The sequence below is a fragment of the Onychomys torridus genome, chromosome 4 (genome assembly GCF_903995425.1).
Source record: "Onychomys torridus chromosome 4, mOncTor1.1, whole genome shotgun sequence".
In the NCBI taxonomy this organism is placed as follows: Eukaryota; Metazoa; Chordata; class Mammalia; order Rodentia; family Cricetidae; genus Onychomys; species Onychomys torridus.
In genome coordinates this window covers 68214280-68228414 of record NC_050446.1, presented here as the reverse complement: position 1 = coordinate 68228414, position 14135 = coordinate 68214280, and the positions used below count along the sequence as shown (strand labels likewise).

At 46.2% G+C, this 14135-nt stretch overlaps 1 protein-coding gene across 1 annotated transcript; it reads right to left on the bottom strand.

Moving 5' to 3' along the window:
* Positions 1 to 8058: 8058 nt before the first annotated feature.
* On the bottom strand, positions 8059 to 14118 carry Znf408 (zinc finger protein 408). Its single transcript, XM_036185014.1, has 5 exons — positions 14042 to 14118; positions 13482 to 13741; positions 12756 to 12817; positions 12334 to 12593; positions 8059 to 9905 (listed from the first exon to the last, which is right to left on the bottom strand). Exons 1-5 carry the CDS (start codon positions 14085 to 14087, stop codon positions 8404 to 8406), a joined length of 2130 nt encoding a protein of 709 aa, XP_036040907.1. The 5' UTR covers positions 14088 to 14118; the 3' UTR covers positions 8059 to 8403.
* Between the last annotated feature and the right edge of the window lie 17 nt (positions 14119 to 14135).

Genomic DNA, 14135 nt, shown 5'->3' with positions numbered 1-14135 from the left:
TTTTCCACACAGTCCCCTGTGTCCGCTTTTCAGATGGCTGGCTCCTTCTCCCTGTGGATTGCAGGCTTCCACTGGACCCCTCCTCTGGGCCACTGCCACACCACATTCTACTTGTTCTTTGTATAACCAAACTCCACGACCCACAGGAAGTAATCTAAAGGATACTCAAAGAAATGAAATTTGACAAACAGATGTGTTTCATTTTGCAGAGTTTGGAAAATTAAAATATTCAGGATTTTAACGGGCAACTGCTCTGAGTTCTGAAAAGGCTGATTACACATTTATTAGAAGTTATGGCCATCATGAGATAATTGTACAAATTAAGACTGACAATGATCTAGCATATGTCTCCACTAAAAAGGAACAGTTTTTTTTGCATATTACAACATAAAGTGTATTGCAGGTATACCACACAATCCTACAGGGCAAGCAGTTATAGAGAGATCTAATGATATTCTAGAAGATATGCTTAATAAGCAGAAAGGTTATAAAGACCCCCCCAGAGAGAGATTGCACAGTGCTTTATTAACTTTATTTATTTATTTATTTTTAATGCTAGTGAGAAAGGAATGACAGCTGAGGAAAGACACTGGATAATAGAAAATATTGCTAACCTGGAGGGCCAGCCTCCAGTCAGAACCAGGGTATGGAAAAACCATGAATTGAGTGAGGGCTAGACTTTTCTATCTGAGGGGAAATAAGAAAACACATACTTTCTGGTGGAACTTTCTTTTACTTCATCTTAAAAAAGTCTTCTCTAAAAATCTCTCTTGCTCTCTCTCCTGCTTAGCTACTCATCTTGTCTCCTCAGCTCCCTCTGCACACACCCCCACACTCACTCCCTCCCTCACTCCCTCACTCACTCACTCACTCACTCACAGCACAGCACAGCTCTTACACAGTTCCTTACATTGCTCCTTCCACAGCCAAACTCTGCACAAATATCAGTTACATTTTCAGGGTCACAAAGCATTTATTCTGTAACCAATCAGAGACAGCCAAACTGATACATGTAAGGAATCACATGATTTCTCTCAGGCTAGGAAGATCGCACTGACCCGCAGTGAGTAATGCCTGGCCACGAATGTATCCTGAGTGGTTAGCATTCCCAGACAGAGAAAGACATTGAAATTCAGAACTTAACAGTAACAGTTAGTTGGCTGAACCCTGAGTGGTTGGGGTACGTACTGCAGGAGGTTATGTCTACCAAAGTTGCTTCATGTCTGACCTTGACTTAACAATAAACACCTGGATCTTATGTTTGTATATTCTCTGCAGGGGCAGCTAATGTTTTGAATTTGCTCTAAGGTGTTAGCTAAATGTGTAAAAGGCTGTCTTTGTAATTGAGAATACTGTACTTTCCTGTGTCAGTTATGAAAAATAGTCTAGTATTATCAGAATTATATAGCTTAAGCAGAAAGCATCTTCCTGACCATCCACAGCTATATGTGTACCCAAAGATGTAAAACACACCACCAATGAGCTATGGAAGGAAACACACAGGTGTTTTTTGTTTTTTTTCCCCGAGACAGGGTTTCTCTGTGTAGCTTTGCACCTTTCCTGGAACTCACTCCGTGACCAGGCTGGCCTTGAACTCACAGAGATCCGCCTGGCTCTGCCTCCCAAGTGCTGGGATTAAAGGCATACACCACCACTGCCCGGCATAGTTGTTCTTTTTAAAGGAGAAATACAATGGCACATGAGAGAAATTACAGACAGGAGCAACTGATCATTTACAGTCAGTAACTCTACAGCTTTGCCAAGTAGGGCTCTCCGTCTGGTGTGTTGACCTGTTAAATACTAGTTATCCCCTGCTGTATACTCCCACAGCCTCCTGCAAGAAAAAAAACGCTACATTAAACCAACCTGTATACTTTAAAGATATATTGATCACAGAATTGAAATCAGGATATGTGTTACACTGGGGAAGAGGTTTTGCTTTTATTTCCACAGGAGAAGGAAAGCTATGGATACCATCAAAATTGATAAAGACTAGATTCAAACAGGAGAGACCTCTTGATTAGAAGAGGTGATAGTTCATCAACCAGCATGACCATTCAATCTAAACTACTTATAAGACTAACAAATGCCTTTCATTTGATCAGATATAATCTGCCCAAAAGAGAAACTCCCCAAAGTTAGGGTTGGCACGGGGTTTTGTTTTTGTCTTCCAGGAAAATGTAGGAATCCAACGAAGCAATCTGAAGACCACTGGACAAATGAGACATCTGAAGAAAAAGGATGAATCATCCAGAGAAAATGTCCCAAGAAAAAGAGTAAATTGGCCTGTTGGTATCTCACATTTTCAACAGGATAGAATTTCATAGGACTTCTCAAATGTCTGTTTCTGCTGTTCTCTACAGACATATAAGGCAAACAGTCTTTGTGCAGTCCCAGTTCAATTAAAAATTAAAGCTGGTTTTGGAGTTGGAGCGTGGTGGCTCTTCTTTTCTAAACCCAAGCATGCTTGTTAAAGAAAAATCCGAAATCTCTGTCTCATGTCAGAAGAGCCACCTGATATGGGGCAGAAGGAAAACCAAACTTAAGAGGTTGTTCTATTGCCACTAATCTCATCATCCTTTGGTTTTATTTTGACTCTAAAACTTTCCTTAAGGTATAAATATTATAATAAAATTTATAAAATTTATATATATATACACGTATGTATTTTAAACTTTCTGTCATGATGTTAATAGTCATATAGAGTACTAACTAATTTTAGAAAAAGACTTAATCTAGCTTTCTGTACGTGATTGTAGGCTTGAGTCTGAATCAGGTAACTAGGAATTAAGTTTGTGTACTCCAGATGTACTTAACAAATTGTGATCCTTTAACCTCTCTGCTGAGATCTGCTGCATAGGACACTTAAAACGTTTAAATTTTTTGCAGTGAACCATGACCATTCCTAACAGTGACTGTTGAAGGCTCCAAAAGGATGATGGATCTCCACAATAATGATTCCACCTGGTTCATGGTAATGCCACTAAGCTGACAAAAACCACCCAAAGATCATCTTTGGACTACAAACTGCTCAGGACACTTTCAAGTTGGGTAGCTGAGATGGTGCAGCCTCATGCACTACTCCAGCCAGGGCTTCAGATAAGGCCTGCACTTTCCTGTCACACAGAGACTGGCAGCAAGCAAATGATAGAGCGTGCTCTCCCCGGACTTGACCATTATCTCAGTATCTCGATTTTCTCAGGGTCCCCTAGAGAGGCTGTTGCCCCACCCCACCCCAGACAACAGGAAGTAATTTTAAGAACATGATGCCTGTTTAAGTTGGAAGCTCTGCTCCAGCTTCACTCTCTCCCATTCCAAACCCTGCCTTCTCTCAGAAAACCTGCCAAGTGGCGGTTCCTCCCCAGAGCTACTCAAGAGTGTATCTACAGGGTATTTAAACTGACTCATAGAGAATGGCCAGGCAGTTTTTTCCAGTCTCCTCTGTCAATCTCATCTCTGGGGGCCAGAAAAATCACCATGAGAACATTTTGTCCAATAAATTTGGTCTTTTATTCTTAATTCAGCTTGATTCAGCTTACTGCACCAGCAGAGAGGCTTAATATCAGGGTACAGAAACCTTTCAATGCCCACATTCCCAAGAGACAGGGTGAGCTGGTTTTGGTTGTTTAGTGGGTTATGAATATTTGTTATAATTTAGGGGGGTTGGTTACAAGTTGTTATTGGTAATGGTCAGGAAAAAAAGCTGAACAAAGGAGATTAGATTCAGGGATCTCATTCTGAAAAGAAAAAGGGAGGATATAGAAATGATAGGATAAAAGGGTAGATTATTGAATCTACTTTTAAACCAAAATAGCAACTACTAGTCTTATATTTTACATTGGTATGGATTTCTGTAAAATGATACAAACTTGAGGTTATTTTTGCTATACTGTATATATAGCTCTACTCTTGTTTAAGATATTTTTTTATATTGATACAGATTTAAAGGTTATTTTTGTTAGAATACAGTGTACATACATTTCTACTCTTGTTTAAAGTATTGTACCTATGCAGCTCACTTAACAGTTAATGTAAACTTCTAGTCTGTGAAAGTTATTATTACAAACTATTTAGGATAATAAAGAAATGCAGGTTAGTAGTTAGTCACCTATTACAATCAAACTTGTAGTCATGTTAGATATATTTTAAAGGTCAAAACAAAGATATTTTATGGTCTTTAAACACTTCAGAGATCTGTAGAATATGATATTTAAGATGTTTTAATTATATAAGGATCTTAATGATTATGAGATATGCCTGCTCCTGGCAGCACCAATCTACTTCTGAGATGATGATGGGCATTGAAGAAACTCCATATGGAGTTTACTTTCTTTGTAAAAAGTTAGCCATTGGGCAAGAATTGCCTCAACTGCTGACAGTGTGCTGTCTAAATTAGACAAGCAGGACACAAAATAAAGTGACTGCCGAACTTTACAAAGACAAGACAGGACAGTCCTTCAAAATTCCTGCTTCACAGAAGTCTGTCAGGTATTGTGGACCTATTTGCCAAAGATGAATGCCCCCACGTTATAGAGGAACCTTGGGTGACTGTCCAGGAAGCCAGCTATTTCTGTCATTTCTTAGTTTTGGAAGTTGTTTGCTGTACTTCCTGTTTACTCAGATAATATTATATCCTCTTCGGGTCTCTGATGGAGTTGAAGACTAGGTATATACAATTATAGTTTTCCTTGTTATCAAATTCAGAAAAAAACTCACTAAAAGAGGTGTAAAGTATATAAAGTTGAGAGACATAAAAGGATAGTTTTGTGTTGGTAATGCAAGTTAGGACAGAAAGTGAATTAGGTACAAAACTTTGGACTCACCAAGATAGGATAGAAAATGGAGTATTGTCTCTGAATTTGCCAAATGCAAATGGACTGGACATTGTGAATATAATTAACTGACAATTGTTCTTATTATATAGTTTTACTATGTTAGTTAAAACCTTCCCTTTTTATTTAGACAAAAAGGGGAAATGTGTGACATTTTGATTGCATTCTGATAATAAAGTTTGCTTTGAGTCAGAGGGCAGACTTAGGCAATAGCTAACCAAAACTAACCATAGAGGTTTTAGAGGACTGAAGACAGAGAGGAGACAGGAATTTATTGGTGAAATTAAAGCCACTCCATGTAGTTAAAAGGGAGGTTTATTTTGTAGGTAACTTACAAATGAAGGGATAGGTAGGTTGCAGGGTCTGGGAAAGGTATGGCGCAGTCTGGCGGTGTTCTCTGGAGAACTCTGCTCTGTCTACCTCCAGCGTCCAGGGTCCTTGAACCAAGAGAAGCCTCTCCTCTTGATCCTGGGTCTTCAGCGTCCTCTCTCAGGCCTGCCTTGTAGGCGTGACCATTACCAAAGCCTCAATGGGGGTTGGAACTTCCAGGCCAAGGCTGGGATGGCTACCCACTACAGGAATTAGTAAGCCAGGGCTGAGAGAAGATCTCAGTCCTTTTGGATGGAGAAACAGAAGTAGTAAGAATTCATTGGTGGCTTCTCCATCACTTTTCTGATCACTCAGGTTCTTACCCCAATATCTGATTCCTGATTTTTTATTAAGAAAGAATAATTAGATAAACATATCAGTGGGAAAGAGATAGAAAGGGGCTCAGGTGAGCTTCAAGAGTCAGGATTGACTAAAACTAATCTTAGCAACTATTTTCCAGGCTATGTGAAGTGGCCTCTTTCCTCCCACTGGACAATTTTAGATACACTCTACCACTGAGCTATTCAGATTGGCAGGCAGCAGGAGGGAGGCCAGCCTGGTCTACAAAACAAGTTCCAGGACAGCTAGACAGTTACATAGAGAAACCCTGTTTTGAAAAACCTTAAAAAAAGAAAAGTCTGCTTCCTTGGACCCTACAAGATGGTTCAGTAGGTAAAGGTGATTGCTGCTAAGCCTGGCAACCTGAGTTCAATCCCCAGGATAAATATGGTAGGAGTGAACCACTCCTCCATGCTTGTCCTCTGACGTCCACTTATTCCACTGCACACATGCATCTGAAACAATAAACACATCTACACTTCCTGTCTCCCCTTCTTCTTTTCCTCAGAGAATCCAGTGTGGCTTCTAAGACCTCCCCACTCACCAGTCACCTCATGGGCTTCAACCCCAAAGGCAGTGGTGCGCTGACCGCCTTCCGCCACACTCTTTAGCTCTAGTGACACACTTCTCAGGGTTTTCTCTTCCATTTGATGTTGATCTCCACTCCCCCTGGTGAGCCTTCCCCACTCACCTGAGTAGGGCTGCCTTGGCCAAGGTTCAGAGCCGCCCCAGGGCTCTCATAGCTTCCAAGGCCATCTATTTGCTAAGTGACCCAGCCCCTTTCCCCAACGGCTTGCTTCTTATAGCTCTCAAAGCCTACCTCAGCCCAGACATGGAATGTTGTGGACCGAGGCTCATGATGGCTCTTTAGCCACTATCTCTGAATTCCATCACTCGTGCCTCCCAGAGAACATATCCACCCAGAACTTCCATTTTAGCCTACACCTTTGTCTTTCCCATCTTTCTCTGTCCTGCCAGCCAGCTCCCAAATAATGACAGACACTAATTATGAAAGCTCAGCCTACAGCTTAGGCTTGTTCCTAACTAGTTTTTATAACTTTTTAATTAATGTTTTCTTCATGGCTTTTTGTTTGTTTGTTTGTTTGTTTTTGGTTTTTCGAGACAGGGTTTCCCTGTGTAGCTTTGCGCCTCTACTGGAACTCACTTGGTAGCCCAGGCTGGCCTCGAACTCAGACATCCGCCTGGCTCTACCTCCCGAGAGCTGGGATTAAAGGTGTGCACCACCACCACCCGGCTCCTCATGGCTTTTTACCATCATTCCATTCTGTGTGTTCAATTCGTTCTGAGTCTCCTTGGTGTCTCCTGAGGGCCTAGATTCATTTCTTATTTCTTCTCTCTCTGCCCAGAAGTCCCACCTATACCTCCTGCCTAGCTATTTGCCATTCAGCTCTTTACTAAACCAATCACAGTGATATACCTTCACACAGTGTACAAATATCCCACACCCACCATCCCCAGTCTACCCTGAACCCTCTACACCTTGTTGGGTACAACACTGGGTTTGTCCTCTTTCCTCTGCCTACCACCTAGCTTTTCGACCAGGTTCCCATTACCCACTGTTACTCACTCTGCTTGTCACTTCGCTAGAGGTCTTCTGATGACCTCTTTGGAATGACATCTCCATTCCTGCCTTCCAGCCTGCAGTCCCCCCATCCAACCTCCTCAATATCCACTCATCTACCAAGTCCAGGTGAACCAAGAGTGTAGTTCCAATACTGGAAGTCTACCCACAGCATAAAGTAGAACAGCGAGACTTCATGGCTGTGATTAGAATAGTTAAAGCACTTTACACCTGTCTTCTCTGCCTCCTGAGTGCTGGAATTAAAGGTGTGCATCACCACAGCCTGGCTACTTCTGTCTTTTTTATGTTAAGAAAAAAAAATAAAAGATAGGACTTACAACATGGTTAAGTTCACACTAAGCCTGGCCCACCGTCAAGGTGTGCTCTTGTTATCCCTAGGGAGGCTCTTGGGGACCCAGGCCACATTACACTATCATACTACGAATTAATGTGTCCCTTCTGAACTCCTATCCAATGATTTGTCTTCCTAGTGAGGCCAGGTGGGTCTAAAGCTTGTGATCCAGGGGCAGGGATTCCAGGTGAGAGCTAGTACACCCAGCCTACCCAGTAATTTCCAACACACCAGAGCTCAGTGAAACAAGCCCCCCCCCCTCCCTGGGACGGGTCCCTTTATGTAGTCCAGCATGGCCTCAAATTTGCAGTGATCTTGCCTCGCTGAGTGCTGGGTTTCAAGATGTGCACCACGCCCAGCTACCTGTTTGTTCCACCCCAACATCTCCCGTTGTCAAGGCTCACGGTAGATGCTCACGCCTTCCCTGTGGGCCAAGCCTGTGCACAATCCACACACCATTACCCACATTGTTTGTTGTCCTCCAGCTTTTCACAACCTTTAGACCAGTGGTTCTCAACCTCCCTAACGTTTTGACCCTCTAATATGTTGTGGTGACCCCCACTGATAAAATTATTTTTGTTGCTACTTCATAGCTGTAAATTTGCTAGTTATGAACTGTAATGTCAGTATGCGTTTTCCCAATAGTCTTGGGAACCCCTGTGAAAGGGTTGTTTGACACCCAAAGGGGTCACTACCCACAGGTTGAGAATCACTGCCTTAGATGCCGTGAAAAGCAGCCCAAATAACTAAAACCTGAACTACCAAGGCCATGTGACATGTGGAGTTACCTGAACTTTTCCAAACCTACAGGCAGTCAACTTGGTTCCTGCGCCCATCAGGAGACCCAGAGAACAGCATACAGACACACACTGCTAGAACAGTCTTTATAGGGAGCTCCTGTAGGGATGGGGGTGGACACGGTGAGGGAGTCAGGTGCCCGCTTCTACCTCTACCTCCTCGGCCCAGCCACTAAAGCCCACGTCCTTGTGGATCAGCACCAGGCTGGGGCCAGGGGCTGGCTCCTCCGGTACCATAAAGCACTTTTCCTGGTTCTCAGAGACGGTGACCTCCACAATACTCCCATGTGGGGGCACTTCCTGTTGGTTGCATGTGTCTGGCAGCTCTGGCTCACTTTGTAGGAGCACCATGGTGGGCTCTGAGGCAGTGGGAGGTAGAGAAGGGCTGGAGGAAACCCCAGGCTGGTGATTGAGCTGGTGCCGCTTGAGGCTTTGAGGGAGGGCATAGCCCATGCCACAGATAGGGCATTGGTAGGGCTTGTCTGTCATGTGGGACTTGAGGTGACGGCGCAGCTTGGTGGCCAGTGTATAAGCTCGGCCACATTGGGGGCACCGGAAGGGCCTCTCCTCCGAGTGTAGGCGCTCATGAGCACGGAGCGTATGCGGGTCTCGGAGGGCCTTCCCACACACGGGGCACAGGTAGGCCTCACCAGTGTGGGAGATGAGATGGCGCCGCAGCTCGGGAAGCTGGGGGAATGTATTGGCACAGTGTGGACATGGATACGGGCGCTCCCCCGTGTGCATTCTCAAGTGCCCTCGGAGGTTGCCCCGCTGGCGGAATGCTCGGCCACAGTGAGGGCACAGGAAGGGCTTTTCTCCAGTGTGGAGCCGCATGTGGTTCCGTAGTGAACCCTGGGTGGCCAGGAGCCGCCCACACACTGGGCACGGGCACGGGGAAGGGGCATCTGGCATCTGGTGGGTCTTCCGGTGTAGCCGCAGGGAAGGTCGGCGAGCAAAGGCTTTGCCACACTGCTCACACACAAAGGGCCGGGCACCTGAATGGACCACCTGATGCTCTCTGAGGTCTCTGCGAGTACCATATGCCTTGTCACACTGTGCACAAGGGAAGGGCCTCACCCCTCGATGGCCCAGCATGTGGGCTTTAAAGCTTTCCTCGGAGCTGTAACTCTTGCCACACTCTGGGCACAGGAAGGGCTTATGGTCTGCGTGCACAAATGCGTGTTTCTTGAGGTGGCAGAGCTGCAGGAACGCCTTGCCACACTCCCCACAACGGTATCGGCGCCCCTGCTTTGAGGAGCTTCCTACTGGGTCAGGAGGGCAGCATCGCCCTACAGGGAAGTTAGGGAGCTGGGGTCTGGGCTCTGAGATCTTTACTGTAGACAGGCACTCACTGCTGGGGACATGTAACTTCCTGGCTGGGCAGGTCTGCACCTGGGGCCCTCTGGGAGTTGATAAATGGGCTTCATTGCTCCCGGGGCTCTTCTGGGCAGCTGAGTCGCCCTGAAGTTCAGGTGGTGTCTGTGGCAGGCACTCCTTACCCATGCCGTCATCTTGAAGCAACAAGCCAAGGGGTTGGCTACCCTTGAAAGGTTGATCCCTGGTTTGGGCCACAGGTCCAGAACCTACCACAGTATTTTCTCCTTGGAGATGATAGGGTGACTCATGACCAGGATCTGAGGAAAAAGATGAGGTGCAGGGGTTAGCCAAGCTTGGTGGCAGATAGTATTACTGGGGAATTACACTCCATGTTTTCTTGCTGGGCGACAATTCTTCAGTGGAAAAACCTACACCTGTATCTTCCCTGGACCAAGAGCTACACTTTCTCTTTCTTGTCCAATCTCAAATCCTTCTGGGGAGGCATATCAAAGTGGCCACCTGGTTAATCCCTAGAGTAAGGCCACTCCAGAGTAATGGCCTTCTTCTTCTCCACTGGAGACACACAAAGGATTGGGCCTCACATCTCCCCGCCCGAGTTCATCTGTGAAATTAAACCCTGCCCCAATGTGGGATAAGACACAAAGGAGAAGGATACTGTGTGGGAGGATGAAGGGGACCAGGACTGGGGAGTAAGAGGGCAAGGTAGGGCTGGACCTATAGCTCAGCAGCTAAGGACACTGTTCTTCCAGGGGACTAGGGTTCAATTCTCATCACCCACATGATGGCTAACAACCATCGGTAAGTTCCAATGGGATCCAGCACCCTCTTCTGAACTCCTCAAGCCTGCACAATGTGGTACACAAAGTTAGGTAAAATATATTTTTTTGTTTTGTTTTTCGAGACAGGGTTTCTCTGTGTAGCTTTGTGTCTTTCCTGAATCTCGCACTGTAGACCAGGCTGGACTCGAACTCACAGTGATCTGCCTGGCTCTGCCTCCCAAGTGCCGGCATTAAAGGTGTGTGCCACCAACACCCAGCCAGAGTAAGTTATTTACAAATATTTTAATGTTGACTTGGTATCCTCCTCCTCCTTCTGATTTTTCTTGCTTTCATTTTTTTCCCCCCAGAGCTGAGGACTGAACCCAGGGCTTGCTAGGCAAGCCCTCTACCACTGAGCTAAATCTCCAACCCCTCCTGATTTTTCAAGACAGGGTTTCTCTGTGTAGCCCTGGCTGTTCTGGAACTCGCTTGGTCTATTCAGATTTGCCTGCCTGCCTCCTAGTGTTGGGATTAAAGGTGTGTGCCACCACTGCCTGGCTCCAGGAAACTCTTAAGTCACAAAAATCTATACTGTACATTCCAAGGAAGACTTATCATGGTCCAACAGAAAACATCAAATGACAGTTTACAGCCCCAAACTTCTTACGTCATTTGTTCAAAAACTCCTGAGCCAGTGAGATACCTTGCTTACCATCAAGCCTGTGACCTGAGTTTGATTCTCCGGTCCTTCACAGAGAGAACCCAATGCCTGAAAATTGCTCTCTGACCTGAATAGGCAGTGTAGCAACTCTGCATGCTCTCACACATATGCAAATAAGTAAACGTAAAGGACAAAACCAAGTCTACTATGTCATGGCCTTACACAACCATAAGCTCTACTGAGCCATTAACTCCCCCCTTAGGGTTCTATGTATACATGATTCTACCACTGAGTCATATCCTGGGCCTATTGAAAATCAGAGCTTTGGGAGGGGGGAGGACAGGGGAACCCATGGCTGATGTGTAAAATTAAAACACAAATATAATAATAATAATAAATAAATAAAAATAAAATCAGAGCTTTTGTTTTTCTCAGTGGGGGACTGAACCTAAGTCCTTTAGCATGAAAGGCAAGTGCCCTATCATTGACCTACATCCCTAGCCCTTGGCCAGATCCATTTAACCAGGTTTTCTTTCCTTTTCTCTTTTCTCTATCTCTTTTGGGAGGCCTAGAGATTGAGCATAGCACTTCTCACATTTTACAAACCCTTACCACTGAACACACTTCTAGCTCAAACCAGATTTTCAAAGTTCATTACAATTTTACTGTTCTCCTTTACAGGCTGAGCCACAAACTGCTTTTCTTATCACCGACAGTTTTGTGACAGTCTGGGGGTGGGCATTTATAGTATGGGTTTGTTTATGAGGGGCAAACTCACAGGCTGATGTCAGGTGTCCTCCTAAATGAGACAGGGTCTCTCATTGAACCTGGTGTTCATTGACTGGCCCGGAGCTCCAGAGAACCACCTGTTTTTTCCTTTGGTCCCTTCTTGCCTAAGAGTTGGATTTATAAATGTGTGCTTTTTTTTTTTTTTTTTAAATGTACATTGGGGTTTTGCCTGCATGTATGTCTGTGTAAGGATGCCATATCCCCTGGAACTGGAGTTACAGACAGTTGTGAACTACTGTGTGGGTGCTGGGAATCGAACTTGAATCCTTTGGAAAAGTGGCCATCATGGCCAGCGCTCTTAACTGCTGAGCCATCTCTGTAGCCCCCACAATCAGCTTTTGCATGGATGCTGGGATCCAAAGTCTGGTTCTCATGCTTGTGCATAAGTACCTCGCTAACTCAGCCATTGGCCAGCCCTTGTTTGTCTGTTTTGAGACAGGGTCTCATACAGCTCAGAAGGCCTCAGTCTTATATGTGGCCAACATGACCTTGAACAAGTGTCCACTGGGCACAAACCTGTGCAAGACTCTGTTGCATCCTCTCGGGGGGAGGCCCCTTTCTCCTGCATAGCAGACCTCTGTTCTGCCGCCATCACTGCAGCTGCTTTCTCCTCTTGCCTGGGGTGCATGACACCTAAGCTCTGGGAGGGAGGCTGTGGGCACAGCAGCAACTCAGAGCCTGGCAACACAGTCTGGTACACCTGCAGGTGAAGCTTCTCATGGATCCAAACCAGGGACACATTTCCATCACTCTGAAGCCTAGACGGCTGCACCAAACTGCAAAACAGAGCAAGAGGTCCTCTTCATTGGGGTCCTCTGACCGCTCCGCCACATCTTTGGAAGGACACACTGAAAAAGACCACTGGGTAGACAACTAGAATCGGCTTCGGGTTCCATCCCAAGTTAAGTATCATCTATATGCACACTTGTGTAACTTACCTGGTCCAAGCTGAACTCTGCTTCCAGGTGCATATGGCTCCCGGCCAGCCTAGTAACAGGTCCTAGAACAAAACAACGAAAGTGGTTTTTCATATGCCTTTGATGGGGGGGTGGGGGTGAGTAGTAAAACAAAATCAAGTCTGGGTGCAACCTTTCTAGGATAAATCTAAGATGAATCAATCTCTCTCTCTCTCTGCCCCCCCCCCCCCAGGATTTCTGTGTAGCCTCACACTGTAGATCAGGATGGCCTCGAACTCACAGAGACCCACATGCCTCTCTATCTTCCGAGTGCTGGGACTAACAAGACGCCCACCGCAGAGCAGCTTTAACTTTAAACAGTTCTCACTGTGCACCTTTTACTTGCATTGTGTCCTTCCGTGTTCAAATGACCTTTGTAACAGCCACTGCTTTCTTTTACAGGTGAGTAACAAGAGGCGTGTAATTTAGCTAACTAGTTGACGAGGCTCGATCTGATCCTGGTAACCTTAGTTTCTGACCTTTGTCACTGTCCACACCCTAGGAATTCGGTTCACAACTTTTTGCACCTGCATTCTTTAGTTACTGCAGCTTAGGTAAGATAAGACAGTCCTGCAGTGATGGGACAAAACCGACTTCCCAGCGCTTTAAAAACTCCCCACTTCTAACGAACCGGAAGCGCTGTCCGGAAACTCTGAACCTCCCTCAAACTTTCAGACAGGAGACAGGAGACGTTCTGTTCTTCAATACCTCCTCGTGCGGTGGCTTCTCCAAGGTGGAGTCCACTTCCAGAGGTCCCCAATGCAGTCCGAGCTGAAGGAGCTCTCCGACACACCAGACCCCCAAGTGCTGTTTCCTGGCGCGGGAGGGGCCCACGGCCAAGCCCTGGGGGAGACTCTTTAGAGCAAGGATGGCAGGGTTCGTACCAGGCAGGAAGTCTTTGAGGCCCTGAGCAAAGCCTTCTGCAGAAGGGCTCCATCCTGAGTCCTGGCCCAGGCGCGGCTCGGGGGCTGCAGGGAGACGGGAAGGCAGTGAAGGAGCGGTCCACGAGGGCGTGGGGTTGGGGAAAGATGCAGGAGCAAAGTGTAAGGTCAACTATGCCTCAGGAGTCCGAGGGATACGCAAGGCTCTACCCCAGCCCCTGAAAGGTTGGAAAGGAGTCCAGGCTCTTAAGCCCGAGAGCCTTGGAAGGCACCGGAGCAGGATCCCAGGATCGAGACAAAAAGGGATGTGGGGGTTAGGCGTTGACTAGAAAACGCTGGGGCCATCTAGTCCAGGACTGAGGGACGCAGACATCTCAGATCACTCACGGAGCGGCAGTGTCTTCCCCAAGAGCACCTCCTCCGCCTCCTTCATCCTGGATCCGAGAGCTCCCGCCACCACCCCTTCGCCGGAAGTGAGCGG

Excerpts from the sequence above, each read along its gene's own strand:
- Znf408 (XM_036185014.1), bottom strand. The coding sequence starts at position 14,087 with ATGAAGGAGGCGGAGGAGGTGCTCTTGGGGAAGACACTGCCGCTCC. Across the intron at positions 13,742-14,041 it reads GGGGAAGACACTGCCGCTCC|CCCCCGAGCCGCGCCTGGGC; the intron begins GTGAGTGATCTG and ends GTCTCCCTGCAG. Across the intron at positions 12,594-12,755 it reads CAGAGTTCAGCTTGGACCAG|TTTGGTGCAGCCGTCTAGGC; the intron begins GTAAGTTACACA and ends TCTGTTTTGCAG.